The sequence below is a fragment of the Callionymus lyra genome, chromosome 10 (genome assembly GCF_982586985.1).
Source record: "Callionymus lyra chromosome 10, fCalLyr1.hap1.1, whole genome shotgun sequence".
Classification (NCBI taxonomy): Eukaryota; Metazoa; Chordata; class Actinopteri; order Syngnathiformes; family Callionymidae; genus Callionymus; species Callionymus lyra.
This window is the reverse complement of record NC_141827.1, coordinates 24,778,653-24,798,040: the sequence shown is the minus strand read 5'-3', so window position 1 is coordinate 24,798,040 and position 19,388 is coordinate 24,778,653. Positions and strand designations below refer to the sequence as shown.

Genomic DNA, 19,388 nt, shown 5'->3' with positions numbered 1-19,388 from the left:
ATATTTTTCATTGAGGACTGATTTATATTGAATTAAATCTGAATTTCACCTACAAAAATTCAATTTGACATCATTTTTAAAGAATGAATATAATTAGTAATGTACCGATGAACATTCACGAATCAGTGTAATGTTGTTTAGAGGTCAGTAGGTGTAGCATCATTTTAAAAATGTGATGTTCCATTAGAAGATTTGTTCAAAACAAGGGAAACTCTCTTAAAATAATAACACTGCTCCACGGTGCTTCCTTAGACCACTAAATATAATTAATACAATTTGGGGGCTTAATAGTTTGTTACAAATCTGTAAAAACATGGTCAATGATTACATTTAATTGGTTAAAAACAGGTGGTCTTAAACGTAGCATCAATGGGAGGAACTAGTTTTTACTAATATTGTTGCAGCAGCCAATCACAGGCCGACTTTTAAAGCCACAATAAAGTCACATAATCGGTAAAACTTAAGCACTTGTGCTCAAATAGTAACAAATTAACAAAATTCAAATTTTTAATTCAAAACTATACTAAAAAATACTTGAATTATTGCATAACATTAACAATAATCACAGTGGCACAGTGGTAAAATAAAAATACATATATGCTCTTCCAGTAGAGGGAGCTGTGGAGCAACAATACGAAACACCATCCTTCCTTGATGTATCTACACATAATATTCCCAATAACATGTTTGTCATTCATTTATGTTCTATCTCTGATTTCCTTATCACGGGGCCTGGAGTTCATCCCAGCTAGATAGGGTGAGTGGCAAGGGTCACCTTGAACAATTCACACGTTTGTTACAGGACACACAGATACACACAAACATTGACTCACAAACAGACAATTTAGAGATTCCTATCAACCTTTATATGGTTTTGGAATGCGGGACTAAACTGGAGTACCTGGAGTAACCACAAACTAGCACAAAACTAAAAAGTTTACAAAGTCCTAGGAGCCAAAGCAAATGAGATGGTAATACATTTAATTATTTCCGAATCAGAATCAAAATAAGAACACATTTATTGCCGATGTTGTAAACACAACACAGGAAAATTCAGGGTGGTGAAAGTATAGAATAATAATGAATAAAATAAATGTTAATACGATTGAATAAGATTAATAAAATGAATAAAATGCAATAAAATAATAAATGTTAGCGACACTACATTAAATTCGGCATAATAAAAAAAACAAAAAAAATAATTAACTCTAATTCTATCATTGTTTCTCTATAATTACCCATTTAAAGCATTTAAAATATCCCAGTATCATTGATTGTTAAATTACGATGAGTTCAGCGACACTTCAGTTGCTAGTTTCATTCAAAAACGTCGCACTCAGCCAAAATAAAAAAGCTGGCAGACAAACGCTGGCAAAATCTCCTTGGCAGAGGTAAATATAGTCTTGACTACAGAATAAATGTTGGGGTTTGTGTCTCATGGAATCAAGGTTGTCTGTTCAAATCCATCTTTGGTAAACTGATAAGAGTAAAGACAAGAAGGTTGGATTAAAATTAGTTTAATGAATGAATTTCATACATTTACAAGAAAATAGTTGCTTTAAATAAACGACACATGACCAGCATGTTTACGCTACATTGAAATACTGTATAAGATATGACTGCATCTTACCTTAGGAAGATTATCTCACTTATCTTATCTCTTAATACTCTATAGACCATATTAATCTAAAGCTTTGTGACTCTCCTGGCGTCTCGCCGGGTTTTTTTCCGACGCCTCCTCCTGTCTGGATCTGGGCTCTTTCGTCGTGCTGGGATCAGAGAATCCTGTAAGATATATATTTGAAAAAAAGAAAATTGAAAATTTGGAAAAGGCTCTGGAAAATCCTGCTCAGCTTAAAAAGGAAATTGTATTTGTATCAGTAAATCGTCATGGCATGAGATCACTCTTTAATAGCAGTCGTTGAGCAGACCGGCTCCATTTCTGCCTCATCAGTCACGAGGCTGGAGCTCATCATGGTTTCTCAAGAGATTGAAGATCCAGCCCCTGATATACATTTATCGCTCACGAGTCTGGCCATTACACTCAAATGAATGTTCCACAGTATAATGATGAATTTCAATAGCCTGTGAATACGTTTAAATTGTTTGTAAAGATGTTTCAAATAATTTGTAAATTAGTTTAAAACGTTTGTAAATTATTTATAATAGTTTGTAAATTTGATTCAATAGTTGTGTGTGTTACAGTTTCTAAAATTGATTGAGCAGTTCTTCTTCTTTTAAATTTGTTTAAATAGTGACTTTGTTTCACAGTTTGTAAATGTGTTTCAATTGTTTCTAAATTAGTTTCAGAGTTTAAATAGTTTGTACATTTGTTTTTGAATAGTTTGTAAATTTGATAGTTGAATGTTTTGTTAATTTATTATAACACTGTTTAAATGTATAATATGTTTTGTTTAATTTTGCTTCTATATAGAAAATATTTTACCCTCACCACAAAGGCTACTTCTTAACCATGGTATTGAAAAAGTATAAGAGTATAAAAAAATCAACTGGTATTGGTATCAACTACTGAAATTTTGGTATCGTTACAACCCTATTAGTGAATGTTTTTTTAATAATTTGTAAATGTGTTTCAACAATTTGTTAATGTGTATTAATAATTTGTAAATGTGTTTCAATATTTTGATAATGGTGTTTCAGTAGTTTGTAAATGTGTTTAATATTTTGTAAATTTGTTTTAATAATTAGTACATTTGTTATAGATTGGGTCAATTTGTTTAACCCTTGTGCAGTCTGTGGGTCAAGGTGACCCGGAGACAAGGGTTAAGAGTTTTCAAAATTAGTTTCAATTTGTTACAGAGTTTATAAATTTGTTTTAATTTTTGTAAATGTCTTTCAATAGTTTAAAAATGTTTTTGGATTGTAGTTTCATATGTTTTAAGGGTTTGAAAATGTGTTTAAGAGTTTGCTCATTTTTAAAGATTTTTTTTAATTGCTTTCAGATTTTGCTCATCCCTTTTAGAGTTTAAACATCTTTTTGTTGTGGTTTGTAAGTGGGTCTCAATAGTTTGTAAATGTGCTTCAATAGTTTTTTTTAAGTGTTCCAGGGCTCGTTCATTTGTTAGAGTATATAAAGAGTACAACAACAACAATAAAGTTCTACCTAACCTAACCTAAAACGTAAGAGTTTGGTTACTTGTTTCAGAGATTCTTAAGTATTTCCAGGTCAAATATAGTATAAATCCATCATAAAATATACGTCAGCGCTCTATTCACATGTGTATATAACCCGCCCACAGATCAATGTATCACAGTCCGCACGTCCATAAGCTCGGACAGTGTCATGTGACCATGATAAGGAACACCAACCGTTGGATCCGCTCTCCTTCCATTTGAGTTTGTTGTCGTCGGTGATTCGAGTCCAAGTGGATCTGAAGCTGACCAGCTCAGCTGTGATGTGGGCCAGACTCCACTGGAGACCTCGGGAGCTCTCCTTCCAAACGTTACTGCAGACACACAGTAGTCCAGGTATTTCTGAGGAACATTCTCAACAGTCTGGGATATTTTGAGGAGTTTATCGTATATTTTCTGTCTAGTCTACATGTCCAGATCGTACACAATGACTCATACATGACAATATTTTTCTCACTTCCTGACATTCATTTCTTTCATACAGAGCCCCTAAGACACAGGTTGTCAAACTGGTCCAGAAAAGGGCCGAGACGGTGCAGGTTTTCGATCCAACCAGTCAAACACATATAGTTGAACCAATCAGGCGTCTGAAGACAGTAATCAGTTGATTGTTTGTCAGGTGTTGCTTGTTTAAGCCGACACCTGATTGGTTAACTCATGGGTGCTTGATTGGTTGGAACAAAAACCTGCACCGTCTCGGACCCTTTTTCTGGACCAGTTTGACACCCCTTACCCTAGAGGGCATTGAGGGAAAAAAAAAAAAACGTTGAGAAGTTTGAAAAGATCTCGAGAAGTTCTAAAATACTTTTTTTTTTCCCCTTCCATGTCCCCTTAGAGGCTCCATACTTTCACACACTACAAGATAAAAAAAGGCTCACTCGGAAAACTACGATGCAGAGAAAACAATAACATCACTCCAGCAGGGGAAATAACTTCATGTCCGTTATTCTGTCGATAAATGGTGCCAGAAATAGTTGCTGCGGAAGTGAGGAATGGGGTAACTAGGTGTAAGGTGAAGTATTTTATATGTTTTATATCATCATGTTTCATATTATAAGAGTTTTCTTTGGAGAGACTTGATCAGTTAAAGGGTGGGATGTCCCTGGAGGACCAATAGGAATGAGCCATGCTAAAGATTGAGGATCCATCTTCTTATCTTATCAAAACCATGACAGTACCTGTGTCTGTTACAGGGGTCCGGTTGTCCAGGGTTCTCCTCCACCAGAGGGATCACTATCTTCTCCGCCATGTCGGTCAGTAGAGAAAATGTGGGATAAACAATGAAGTCGATGAAACCTGCCAGAAACAAATACATCATCATAGCTTTTCATCGGTAGATACAGAAGATTATCGGGAGCGGATTCTCCGAGGAATCTCACCGATTTGTGACTCAGCGACGAGGGTGGTTTTTCGATCACACAGCGGCGAGAAGGGCAGTCCGAGCTCCGCTTCTCTATCACCCTCACCATGAAAAGAAGCAGACAGAGAAGACATCTTAAAGTTCATCCTACACGTCATCTGGAAATAACTTTCAAAAGGCTTTAGACTTTTCTGTATGGAGGAATGTATGGAACTATACAGAGTTGAAGGAATCATACAAGGGAGATTCTAAAGCAAGACCTGAACTGAAGATTGTGATTTTTTTCCTCAGATGTGTTTTAATTTAACAAAAAAAGAAAGTATGTAAGAATTGTCATTCTTTTTTCGAAAACTCTGAACATTAAAAACATTTAATGTTTCCATAACATTTCCCCGTCAATTTTATTTTGTGCTGCCAGGCGAGTTTTCATGTATATTGAGAGCTGCTGCATATCACCGTCATGATTGTATTTTTATGGACATTTCTTGATTTTTGTATTGTATGTTGAAAAATATTGTATTGTATCACAAAACATTTATCAGGGGAAATGACACAAATAAAATTATACAAAATCGCTTATATCAGAACCAGTTTTAATTAAATAAGTTTGAAAAGATTGTTTCTAACACCCCCTAGGGTCACAGCATTGTAATTGCAATGTTGTGGAATCTGCTGCTTCGTTCACAGATACTTGATGTGTTTGTTTTTTTCATTTTCAGAAGTGACTGAGTTGGTTTGAGCATCTGTTTAAAATATTCCAAGGGGTTTTCTCAGGGCACAGAGAGAAGACAATGGATTAGCTAAGAAGATGATACAGCCAGTAACAGATGTGGCCTCGGAATGACAATATATTTTTTTAACAGTCCTCTTCAATCCTTGAGCAGAACCCTCATCGAACGTGAAGATAGAAAATCTTCCATCAGCCTCTCATGATTTTCTGCAGCAGCAAACAAACTTCTCTGGCACTGCTGAAGCGTTGCAAGATCTGGCCCAGATTTGATGTTTTAAAAAATACATAAATCAACCTCAAAGTTACTTTTCAACTGGAGCAGCTTTCCGTGGGTTTTTCTATCATCAATATACCTTCTGATGTTTCTTCTTTACTTTAACTCAAGTGCATATTTTAGAAACCATCTGCCAATATCTGGACGGGTCGAAATAATGAGTCATGGACCTTTAAGAAAACTTCTCCAGAGAAACCTTTTGGATAACCAGGAGATATACTTTCCTCAGATGTTCCTTGGTCTTCACCGGCTTCTAGTTGTTAGTACTGATGGTGTGATGAAGCTTCATGAAGCACTGTCATTATTTTAAGTGGCCACTAGATGGTGGTCTCTGCACTATTTCCTTTTGTTTTGAACAACTGTTCTAATGAAACATCACATCGTTTTTAAACTGATGGCGCCACCTACTGACCTCTGAACAACATGACACTGCTTCATGAAGCTTCACCAGCAAATCCCTACTCTCTATCTAGTCGACTAATGTGTACTTTTATCCATTTCTACACAAAGAAACCAAATTCATGGGACAAACACTAAGCTTCAAGTATTAATCAGCTGAAACAAGTCCTTAAGAGACGATGAGAAAATCTTCCACTCAAGTTTCCATTTGTACTAATGCCGGCATGCGAATTTGCTCCAGCATTTTTCCGAACCTCTCTTATCTTGTTGAACCGTGTGACAGAAAAATAATCCCAAAAGAACTACAAGAAAAAAAGCAATTATGTTGTCAAGAAGTCAAATCCTTGTGATTACAAAAAGGTGTTGAGTTTCATACCCAAGCAATCAAAAACACATTTTTCACCAGAGGCACATTTCTACAATAAAAGAAACACCTGACATGCATTTATTCGTTGGCATCACTAACAAGAACGCGGTAATGGTGCAATCCCACTAGATATTTTGTAACAAATGCCTGACTCCGGAGACATTGCAGAGCACAAACACACACCAAACCAATTGAACCTGCAAGCACTCAAATCTATCACCATTATTGGAATTATTGGATTGATTCCCTCAAAGTATGTCGGAGTTTAACCCCAAGTCGCTTTCTTGATGAACTGATCTGTACTTGTGTATAACATCTAAATACTCTTTATGTAACACAATGCCATGGGAAAAAGTAACAGCATAAAAGTACAGATCATTACCATGATGTGTATTATAAAGAAATACTAGTTTTGTACAGTATTTGGAGTCTAATCCTTCCATTGTGACTCCTGACACGTTTCTACCCTCTGCTCCGCCACATTATCTAAATCCCTGTCACTCACTTCAATGCTGAGTCAAAACAATAATGGATGTAATAACAGAGAGAACAATTCTGTTGACAAGCTGCCACTGATTTTTTTTCAACAATGGTGTAGTAATTGTACTACATAATCATCCTACTGGGCATTTTGTGATTAACTGCCCACGTGAAATGACAACGAATGAACTAATGAACTGCTGACAAAAATGATTACTTATAAAAACACTTTAATTATGAGTCAAATTAATGAATTTTTAGCGAGTGAATCGTTTAATAAAACAATGTTAATCTTATGATTATATATATATATATATATATATATATATATATATATATATATATTTATATATACATACAACGTATATATATATTTATACCTCATGATCTTGGACCTCTATTGTAGTCATCAGTATGTGTCTGTTTGTAAAAAACTCTGTTTTTAATTGAAATATTTACATTAGAAAATGTACTTAAGCCCCGCCCACTGAAAACATTTTTTCCTTGAGATTAAATATTGTCACTACACCTCATTAATCTCTGTAGTCTCCACCTCATTGTATAAACAAAGTGGTTGCGATTACAGCTGGCTGGAGGAGGAGTGAAACCATTATTACTTCATAATATACTCCCCTTTTTGTAACCTCTTGTTCGCTGGGATTTCAGACGGGGGAGAACTTTATAAAGTAATAAGTTCAAAACATGGTCATTAATGCAACTTGGAGAGGAAGACTTCAACGTTTGGGTGAGTCAGGATAGTTGGGTTTTTATATTAGTTGATCTTTAACTTTATTTTAGTTCGACGTTTTTTAGTTTACAGAGAGATGAACCAAATCTAAAAATACTCTAGATTAATTTTTTAAACCCAACATATTCCACTGTGCAACATGTTATGTGTGTGAAAACAACATCCCAGGTTTCAAACCAGCATGGGTGAGATGTTGACTTTTAAAGTTTAAAACCCTTAATTGCGTTCGTTCTTTCCATTAGTTTATTTTAAAAATAAATCTCCTACCTGCCTGAAAAACTCCTCCATAAGAGCTCTGGTCCACTGAGAGTGCAGAGTCCAGGGTTTGGAGGGGTGACTGATGTCGGCTGTGTGCAGTAACAGAGACAAAGCTTTTGATTTCTCAATCCTGTCCAACGAGACAAACAAACACCTTCAACCTTCTGCTCATATCTGTGGTTAAACACTCGACTGTTACCGCTCTTGCTGCTGCAGACACGACTTCATGGCTTTCACCTGGAGCAGGTGCGAGGACATGTCCGTGGATAACACCATCTCTATGACCAGCGAGCGCAGCTCCCTGAGAGGAAACACAGTTGACCTCCGATAATCACGGGAAATTGGGCCGATTAAAAGTGACAGCCGGACTGAACCAATGCAATTATGGACATTGATTTCACAGTAACACTGATTGCTTCAGTCCTTCCCGGCTGACAGTTATACCTTATAAAGGTCACCTTAAGTCCTATTTAACATACAGATATTGTGTATAGTTTTAACAGAGGAATCATTCCTTAGACGAAAAGTATTGAAAAACAAAAATAGTATTTTGTTCAAGATAACACTACGCTTTTTTAATGAGTTTTTCTGAATTCAATGGACCTGAGAAAACACATTTCCGACCAAATGATAATAAAATGATAAATAAACAAATTGATAGATATTTTGAGCCAAGTTTCTAACAGGGATTATTTTTTCCAATTTAATATACAATAATTATGTATGATGAGACATGAAAACCCCAAATACTCTTCCCTCCTATAATTAACTGTACTGTTTTTTTCTTATTATAATTTTTTTCTCCCAGCAAAACTGTCATAATACATCTTGTCATTGTGCCTAAACTATTTTTTCGCAACAACTGTTAAAGCAGCATACTAGGCAGTAATAAAGGGTTGGTGAGGCATCATGATACAGCATCAACTTCATGAAGCAGTGTCATAATTTTCAGACTCCACTAGATGGCAGTCTCTGCACTATTTTTCTTATGTTATGAACAACTGTTCTAATGAAACATCACATCATTTTTAAACTGATGGCGCCACCTACTGACCTCTGAACAACATGACACTGCTTCATGAAGCTTCATCAGCGCATCACTAGCATGAACCATATTATGATACATTATGATACAGTAAGTTTGAAAATGATCCCAGCTTTTATTGAATTAGTCGATTAGAGCCATTGATGAGGCCAAGCACAATCATGATGCATCATCAAGTGTATCATGATACAGTGTCTTCATTTTTTAAGACCACTAGATGGCACTTTCTGCTTCATAGTCTTCTGCTTTAATCTACTAATTCAATTAAACCTGGCATTGTTTGCCATTTAGTGGTCTTTCAAACTGTTTTATAATGTATCAAGATATTGTTGATGCTGTATCATGATGCCTCACAAACCTTTCACCAGTTATTACAATTTAAAGCAATATCACATTTTACATGAGTATTTCTAGTATACTTATAAATAGCACCATTGCTAGTAATGAACTACAGTGATGTGTTGATGAGGCCTCATTAAACAGCTGATGAAGCATCATGATACAGTGTCTTCAGTTTGAAAGGCCACTAGGTGTCACTCTCTGCTTTAGTATCTTTGGCTCTGATCTAACAACTTAATGAAACCATTTGTCATTCTCAAACGAAGCCGCCTTTCAAAATAAAGACACTGTGTTATTGTACTGTTTCATGAAGCCTCATCGATGTAGCTCTTTGACTGGGTGACTGTCGTCTCTAAATTACTGCAGACAAGAGACTTTCTAGCGACTAATGGACGATCAATCCTACATCCACTCCTCCCGTGTCAAATTAACGAAGATGTTCATCCGTTCGTCCTGCAACAGTCGGAACGCTGCGCTCAGATGGTGACTCTCCTGGACCGCCCTGTCGTTGTAAGTCAGTGCAAAGTCGGACCTAAAAAAAAAAGAGGCAGACGACACAACGTTGTAGGAGATAATGAACGGACACAGATGGGTGAGCAGGTTTTTACGGGTCCGTGAGTGGATTAGTGCTGTGGCACGAGAGGTTGCGATGAGGGGAAGATAATGCTGTGGTCCACAGAGAGCAATTTGGACTCCCACACTTAGTGGATAATGAAGAGAGCGAGAGTAAAAGCTTCTTGTGAGGATTAATGACTTTCACAGGTTAATTCACTCGTTTGTCAATCACCATTTTTTTCCCAACTACATACTCAGGATCAAAAGGAGTTTCGAGTTATAAAAAAAAGTTATATACGTTGGTCTGGTTCATTTGAACATAGAAAAGTCATAACAACATTTAAGTACTAATTTATATAAGACACAAAATCACTGTTGTATTAATAAAGGTTTATCCTATAACATATTTTGTTCCTGAGCCAATCGTAGCTACATTTATTTATTTAAATAATAATTTCTCAGCTACAGTAAAATACATTTTGGCATCTTTAGAAGTTTTCCCCCTATTAACATTGTGTAATCTCAGGGTCAAGGTGACATGAAGACCTGAGAACAAATGTGTTTGTGATATCGCTTGTGTTGTGTCTGGATCAAAGTGAACGACCTTCCTGACTTTCAGAAATACATTTTTTTTTAGGCATCCGGGTCACTTTGACCCATAGATAACACAAGGGTTAAAGAAGAACACCTAGTAAATTATAAAACACAGTAAAAATAGAAAAATAAATCTCTAAAAAATAATTATATATTATTATATGCTGCATATTTTAAATCAACAAACACTTTCCCATTTTAAATTAATCTGTTATGTACTTCATGTTTTAGACATAATTCAAAACAGTTGTTTGTAAATGTTTACCTTTAAACATCCATTTCTTTATGTGCCTTTTACCAGCAATTATAGTAATATTATTCCTGGTTTATTTTTTATTAATGTAAAATCAATCAGAATATTGCTAAATAAAATATCTGCATTATTGCGTAACCAAAAATAAATGCTTCTAAGATCCACATCCCACTGGTATAGTTTATTATTATTGTTGTTATTATTGTATATTATTATAATTATCGTTGTTGTAATAATTATTATTTTGTTTTTATATTATTAATGTTTGCATGTTTTTATTAACTTAGCCTCTCCTGAAAAAATATTTATCTTTATTTTTGTCTTTCTTTTGGTGTCAGTTTTTTTTCCATCTTGTTGTTGTTGTTATAATAGCATCTTCTTAGTAGAAAATTTAATCAAAAGTATTCCATGCCTGTACTTTTCTCACAACACAATGTTCTCTCTGAAAATATATGTCGTCTCCCCCTCACTTTACACAACAGATATTTTCACATTTCTATTTTCTCCACATCAAGAGGTGACAGATTTAGCTTGAGAACTGATGTAATACACCTACTTAGTGTGGATGTGGAAGTTATTTGTGGTTCCAGTGTGTTCATAGTCGTGGATGGCTGCTGCAAATAAAGACGCCAGCACCTCCAGTTCTGTTAGCCAGTGCTGCGGAACACAACACAGACGACCTTCACTCAAAAAAGAGATGTTTCTGATCTTGAAATGATCAAGCAGAGTAAATCAGACTATTCGTGTGGAGGGTAAAAACAACATTAGATGTTTCAAAACATAATCAGCAGAAGATGGAAAGTGGAAAGTACCACAAGACCCGAGCGCAGGAGTAGGCAATGCAGCGTCTGAGTCACGTCGGCTGCATGGATGTGGTTGTGATACGGGTTGTTGTGTTTGCGATATCCTCTCTCCACAGCAGACAAGAACTCTGTCAGGCACGATATCGGGATCTGCAGCAGAAAAAAAAGGCAAAGTTTGAATCCAATTATTTTTGTGTTGGAAAACCCAATAGATAAATCAGTTATTTATTAAAAGTTCCATTTATAACAACATGAATATGAACTAAACCAAACATTTTTTAAAGATTATTTTTGTTATGTTCGATACCTACTTATACTGATTCTATGTTACACGTTTCTTGAATCACATTTTCAGCTTTTTTAAATTTCAACTATGGTATTGAAAAAATACATTTCCGGTGCAAGTGAACATTGCTAACAAGTGACAAATCAATAAAACAAAGTTTTTGATTAGATTTTAGAAATAATCCTTGTTAATTTTTATGATTGAGGTTATGTTAGGAATTGACTTGTCTTGTAAGAGTATTGATTATTATACTTCTTATTCCTAGTGATGGTCTGATGAAGCTTCATGAAGCTGAAATTAGTATTTCCTGTGTCTTAGGTAGAAAAATATATATTTTGAATGAAGTTTTAAGACGTGTAGGAGAGTTTACATCTCCTGTCTGGTCTGGTATTCCTCTGCTATCTTCCAGAAGAGCTGGAAGAGTTTTCCTAAGGAGAGGAAAGTTTGGACCTCTTTGCTGCTCTCCCGCGACCTTGTAAAAGCAGTAGAAAATGAATGGATGGAGAAATCAAAGCTTATAGCTCAGATAGTAAAGTTGTCTGAGAAGTTGCAGGTTTATTCCCCGGCTCTGGACGAGATTGTGGCGTTGTGTCCTTGAGGAAGACACTTTTCCCTGATTGGTCCTGCGGGTTCAGTTGGAGTCGCAGCCTACTCCCATCAGTGAGTGATAGTGTGTGTAAATGGGTGAATGCATAACTTAATGTATAGCGCTTTGGGTGCTGAATAAGCATAAAAAATCATTCCATTTATCATATTTACATGATTTGTCCATTGTTCGTCTATGATAAACCTAAATTAATTCCTTCTAAAAATTAATAATAGGCAATGAATTCACTTTTAGACTTTTACTCTATGCTTAACAATTCCATTGCATTATCACTCTTTTTAATATCCTTATAATCTTTTCTTTAACATTCCTAGCACATTAATGCATTTCTTTATCTTTAGATGTTAGCCCGCCCCGGCTCTTTGACTAAAGCTCTGAGCTGCGCGACCTTAAAGCGACTGTTGAGCTCGTATCTGGTGATCAGTTCGAAGAAAAGCGTTTGAAGTGCGTGGTCGGAGCTGGCTGAATTCAGGGCGAACACGTCGAAGCTCCAGCGGTCAACATCCTAGACCACAGAGAGAGAAAGAGAGAGAGAAAGAGAGAGAGTGAGGCTGGTGAACTTTTATTTTTCTATGACTGATTTATTGCGTCAACACAAGATGAGATTAACTGCCGGTGTCAACTCACCCTCAGGCAGGTTAACACCGCCTCAGGTTGGTCTGGCATGGCAGCGGTGTAGGCCCGCTTGAACATCCTGGAATAATGAAATGTTTACGTTGAGTTCAGCCAAAGGTCAAATGCTGAGAATGTGCAGCAAAGTCGTGTTAGGAGCTGTTTATATAAATCCTCTGAAGGCTCTGTCCCCCTCTGGAAGGATGTTTTCAAGAAGAAGGCCTCAGTTTCCCAGGCTTGGAGCAGCTGCCCATGATTCTCTGGAACTATGAGCTTGAGTCAAACTGAAGGATACTTTAGGAACTAGCTACACACAGGAAACGTCAGAATAGTCAGAAGAAGAAAAAAGGGAGGCAATTTGATCAAAAATTGCAGAGCAACGAAGAAGAAATCACATGTGGAGAAGCAACTCTCCCAGAGGAACCTTCATCAATCTCAGTCACGTCTCTTCAGATCCAGATGATGCAGTCGCAGACTCTCATGACGCTTCTATTCCTCCACACGCGTGGTGTGCAGCAGCAAATATAGATTCATCCATCAGAGGCGTACGTGGCACTAGATGAGGCTGACAAGCGTCTATTCAGTCCATCCATCATTCTTTAGTCTTTTAAACTCAATTGTCATTTAAGCTAGTGCAGCTGTTTTCTTAAAGTCTGCTAAATTACCTCCTCCAAGGAGGTTATATTCCAGGTGCCGTTATCTACCTTAAAAAAATTGAGGAAAATATTGGAAGAGAATCTTCAGTAAAAGAAGATAATGTGAGAAACAACAAATGTTTCAATTTTGGTGGAGTTCCTGAATTACCATCTCGATTTCAGAAACTCAAACAAATCTTCTTTGCTCAATGTTGTGTAAGAGAAATCCGCCCCCTGCTGTTCGATTGGCAAGGATGTTTTATACGCTAAAAATATTAGTGAATCACAGCCATACAATATTAATACATATAATATTAAGTACAAATAATTTCCAATGTGTTTTAAATAAGCTTTTTATGAGTGTATTTTTACATTATTACAGCTCAACTATCCTTATTTTTTTTTAAAATACAGTGCTGTTATATTTTTGAATGTATTATTTACTTTATGTTCCGATGTATCGATGGGTTCAATACTACATGCTGTACCTACTGAACCTGAATTCAATTTTTTCCCTCCATGGATTTATTATTGTATGTTGTGGTCCAAGCACGTTAATTTGAACATCTGTCGCTTCTTCTTCAAATGGTTCGCTACCTTCGGGCTTGACTTGGATCTTTAACGTATGCAGGAGAACGAATGAACAAGGAAGGTATTGAAGGTGTCATCACTGTCCGTCAAGAGGGCTTGAACAACGCTTCTTTGACATGAAGTTCAATAACACTCTCGACGCCTGCTGGAGGATTGAACTCACTGATATCAATGAAATTTCAAGTGGTAAAAAGGTAATGAATCACACCCGGTTGGTATAAATATATCATTATACAGGCTACCAAAAATCAAAAATATTTGTGGTACCTCTTCATTTTATGTAATGATTTGAGTTTTTCATTCTAATAAGGCAAACTAGAACTCATGTTTTCAAAAAAAAAAGATCATACCTTTCTACAAAGATACCGGCCTGAACTGCGTGCACGATGCTGCGGAACTTGGGTTTCTCGTCCGGACGTCGCACCGGACGGCGAACCCTCTGTGTGAAAGTCGAAGCCAGCCAATCGGTGACCTCTGAGGGGACGCCATCAGCCTGCAGTTGCTGAAGGTCGTCCTCCGACTCCAAACACTGTCTGAGACATTCAGTGAAAAAAGACAGACTTCATCTTGTTCGTTGATGCTTTGAAAATATGTGTCATTAAAACATTTGGACTGAACCATGGTAGTCAAGCTTAAGGCCCAGTGCCTCATTTGATGTGGTCCACCTGATGGCCGGCTCAAATGAAAGTAGATAAATGTTCATGTTGACAAAGTCAGCTATAAAACTGTTTAAGATGAGCTAACAAAAAAAACAAGATTATCGTTGACAATCTTGGTCTTAAGTAAGACTAAAGAAGAAAGAAAACCTCAATAATTGAATCATGTCATAATCATCGTATTTAATTAAGTTCTACTCCTGGCACCTGGTTGCCAACATGTTCTTATTATTATACATTTTTCAGTCTGTAAGTAAGTGGAAGTGGAGTTATGCAGTACAATTGCAAATACCATATAATAATGTTAAAAAAACAACAAAATGTAAAACTTTTCTGTCACAAAGTTGTTTTACTTTGTTATTATCCAGCTGGGCTCATAGGTCACACTTCAAAAGTTAAAGATGCAACTAAAAAGAATCATTACTCTATACTATTGTTAAGTTCTTTATTAAGAAAACAAAAGAAGAAAACATAAAAACGTCAATTTTTAACAGCAAAACATTTGAAGTAACTCAAGTCTGAAAAAAGTAAATAAATAAACTCAATAATAGATTCATTAGATAAACAACATTAACGCATGAGGACAGAAAATGACTGATTTGTAAATAAAAAATGATGTAGCCAGGATTAATGATTTGGTATACCATGCTAACACCGCTCGTTTACTGAAGTAATACTCAGTAGTGGGGATGAAGCTTCATGAAGCGGTGTCATTATTTTCAGAGTCCCCTAGATGGCGGTATTTGGACTGTTTTCCTTTCTTTTGAACAACTGTTTTGATGAAACATCTTCACGCCATCATTTTTAAACTGATGGCGCCACCTACTGACCTCAAAATAACACAACACTGCTTCAAGAAGCTTCATCAGACCATCACAAGCATTAATAAATGGTCTCCTTGAGTCAAACATGCCTCCACTGGCATCGCTGCCACACTATTTGAAAAAGGTTCATATCAAATGTTTTTTTTTTCCTTTTGTTGACTTATAAAAACCCATATAAAGTTGTGTAGTTTTGACAAATAAGACAATAATTCTCACACATAACTGACTCCAAAAAGCTGCTGACCTACATCAGTACACACAAGTAACAAATTATATTGATCAGAGTTTTCTACCTTGTTCCATCGAGATACAGCGCCTCCAGCAATGAAGCTGTCAGGTCCAGATTCCTCTTTATTTCTTCCAAATCCACATCTCTCTCCTCCAGCTGCTGCAACATGCTCCTGAGCCTGGCAGAGGAGAAACAAACACATCGGTTGCTGTCATTTTATCTCTCCTCTCGTGTCAGATCCACATCATGAGCTTTAAAAAATTTACATAAACTTAATGTACATTACTTTAAAATTGATTAAAGGCACTTCAGTGGTAATTCAATTCTTGAGAATTATATAATCTACTTTCAATCATTCTTACCAAAGACATTCCCACATTTCCTGAATGTCCAACACAGAATTATCGGATAACTGATTTGATGTTAAGCCCATTAAACCATATCATATCTCCGGCCAGAGAGCAAATGTCACCGTAAATAATGTTGATTGTCTCACTTTGAAGACTGATTCTCTGTGTTTCTGTGAGGGAAGGGCAGCTTCTTCTTTCTGAAGTAACTTGGAAATGATCTAAATGCCAAATCCAAGTCCAATGAGGGCCAACCAGAGCCAAAATGGCATCGTCGCTGCCAATGTTTCCATGTGTGGGGAAATCTTCCCAGGGTTAACGTCTTATGTAACACACTTTTTTTGTTCAAGTTGACTGTGAGGTAGCGGACAATGATGTTGCTTAATCTCTGTTTGAAATCTTAAATAAGGGACTGCATGTATTTGAGCCCAGTGTTTCCTCTTCACATGAGTGTTAGTGACTTCTATCATGTGTCATACTCTGATTTGACTTGAATCCCTGTCACTTAGTTTTTATTTTTCAACCTTTTTTCCTCTAATGAGCCGTGACTGCAACGACTGCCATCAGATTCCGTTCGGCTGCTCCATGGAGACGAAAAACTGCAGATGTGACGCTCAAAGCTTTTTTTTCAAGTGTTTATCACGCTGCCAAGAGCAATCAAAACTTCTTCTTAAAACGCTTGCTAGCTGATGAGTTCCTCTCTTTTTTGCCAATCAACAGTCTTTTAAGAGAGAAACGATCCTTCCTTTCATCACCGACACTCTTCGACAAGAAGAGTGTCAAGACTTGTCGAGTTTACAGTTTCCATAAATATTTTATGATGCGAGTGTCTCCAGTTTTGATACAAATGCTTTTTGGGATAGTGGCTTGAAGAAGAATCCACTTCATGTGTCAAGATCAGATCCGTCTTGAAACTTATTCCTGCCCAATAAAACAACAATATGTTGATGCCCCGTTTCACCCTAAACACCAAAGGTTCTAGATTTGTAGGTATTTTCAGTTCATGTTCAGTTCAAGTTGAATATGCTTATTTTAAAGGTTGTTAAAGAGATTCTGTATCCCAGTGGTCGCTCTATAGAACATTTATTAAAGGGCAACTAATGTAAAAACCCAACTTTCCCATATGTTTTAAATGTTGAAGTCTTCCTCTCCAAGATGCGGTAAAACTCTCATCATGACCATTCTTTGAACTGATTACTTTATAAAGTTCTCCTCCGTCTGAAATGTTGGTGAACGAGAGGTTATGAGAGCAGAATCCATTATGACATAATAACTATGCCCCTCTTTGTTTATAAAACGAGTCCATTGGAGGTGGAGACTTCTGGTTATTGGTGACGCGCGGAGACAAACCTCAATGTTTAACCAATCACAGCAGAGTGGTTGCTTATGTTCAGTTAATCTCAAGAAAAAACTAAGTGTTTTCAGTGGGCGGGCTTAAGAAAATTTTATAATGTAAAATAAACTTTATTAAAAGAGAGTTTTGTACAAACAGACACATACTGATACAATAGAGGTCCTAGATCAGTTTAAGACACACTCAAATCAACACATTAGTTGACCTTTAAGTTGAGCTTCACCGCAACAGCTCCATACCATAGTACTGTTTTAGTCAATGTTTTACAAGCTAACTCTTTATTTGATAACTTGTCATTTTATCCATGAACCTCAGGAGAGACTTTAAATATATAATACTTATTAATGTCTGTGTTTTAACTATCACAGTTCTGGATAGATCAAAATATTAATTTTGTCGATGGTGTCAAGCATCAAGTGCCTTACCTTTTTTTTTCAAGCTTCATGAAGCAGTGTCATTATTGTCAGAGTCCACTAGATGGCGGTCTCTGCACTATTTTCCCTTGTTTTGAACAACTGTTCTCATGAAAGGTCACATCATTTTTAAACTGATGGCGCCACCTACTGACCTGTACACAACATGACTCTGCTTCATGAAGCTTCATCAGTCCGTCAAGAACGAAGGGGAGAATCTGTTTTTAAAAAGTGAAGCCAATGCACATCATCGGCATTTCTCATTCTTTCATTTCCCCAAAGTGGGAAGAATGGAGATTTATCTCATCTTATTTGAACATGGGGGCCTTCTCAAGAAAAAAAAAAACTCCCAGAAAGGAAGGAGTTAGGTACAGACTTAAGGGGAAGCTAGTTATCTTTAAATCAAATGTAGGTTTCAATTCTCTGACGACAGCAACAGACAAGAGTCAGTTATTTCAGTTGAGCTAAAATGCAACCTAAGCACTTTTTTGTTAATCAGTTGTTTAATTCCAAATATATTAAAAAAAAAAAATAGTAACCCTTATAAATGGGGGAAATTACAGTAGTACAGAAAGTGATATACTCTGTTTATACACAAATAATATCAACATTAATATTTGTGGTTTTCCACGTCTCTGTCAGTAGATGCTATAATTAGCAGAAAATTGAGATTTTTGGCTTCTTACTGAAAGTTTTGATGGTCTTACAAAAACTTAATTCAAAAGCAGGCCTGTGTTCATTAACGCTGTTTTTGTTTTTCATAACCAAGCAGACTTTAACGCAGTGTGGTAAACAAACCTCAAGCGAACTCCTCTCAAGGTACATGCATGACTGCTACACTCCCATGCAAATTTTGTTTTGCTTTCTGCACTTAAGGAGAGGAAGCTTTTTGAGTCTTAATTGTGTTGCTTTAAACCAGGTCACTCTGCAGCACACACTTAATATTTGTGATGGTTTTTGAATTACTAAAATAATGAACAACACTAATCAGCATCCGCAGGTCTTACCTAGAGATGGGTATCTGGAGACGCTTCTTACGAATTCTCAACAATTCAGCCATTCCACACTCAGGTGTGCACGGAAAAAAATACGACAGGGGGCAAAATTATTTAGAAGAAGAAGTAGGCAGAAAAGTTCCAAAAACCACCAACGCAAACTTGTGTGTCCGGAGACAGACTTCTGTTTGAACCAACCCTCCCACCCACTTCTGGTGGGACCTACTCCACTTCCCTCTGATTGGCCAACAAGACCCAGACTTTGTCGGTGTGCGTGTGTGAGTGTGTGTGAGCGTCTTTGTCAGAGATTGTTTGTGTATATGTGTACGCCCGCTGAAGTGTGAGTGAGCTGACCTCACTGATGAAGTGTTGACTGCGAGGCTTTCAAACAGTGTGTACTCAAATCCCAAATGAGAATTTTCCACCGCAGCCACAAATCAGGGAACCACAGAGAACTTCTTTCACTGAAACCCACCAGAGT

At 36.6% G+C, this 19,388-nt stretch overlaps 1 protein-coding gene across 1 annotated transcript; it reads right to left on the bottom strand.

Moving 5' to 3' along the window:
• Positions 1 to 1,607: 1,607 nt before the first annotated feature.
• On the bottom strand, positions 1,608 to 19,388 carry LOC148071192 (dual specificity calcium/calmodulin-dependent 3',5'-cyclic nucleotide phosphodiesterase 1B-like). The gene is made up of 14 exons (XM_087801194.1): positions 18,920 to 19,388; positions 15,863 to 15,976; positions 14,440 to 14,622; positions 12,879 to 12,945; positions 12,640 to 12,756; positions 11,368 to 11,508; positions 11,112 to 11,212; positions 9,560 to 9,685; positions 7,969 to 8,070; positions 7,779 to 7,899; positions 4,533 to 4,614; positions 4,332 to 4,449; positions 3,331 to 3,467; positions 1,608 to 1,785 (listed from the first exon to the last, which is right to left on the bottom strand). Exons 1-14 carry the CDS (start codon positions 18,970 to 18,972, stop codon positions 1,682 to 1,684), a joined length of 1,566 nt encoding a protein of 521 aa, XP_087657320.1. The 5' UTR covers positions 18,973 to 19,388; the 3' UTR covers positions 1,608 to 1,681.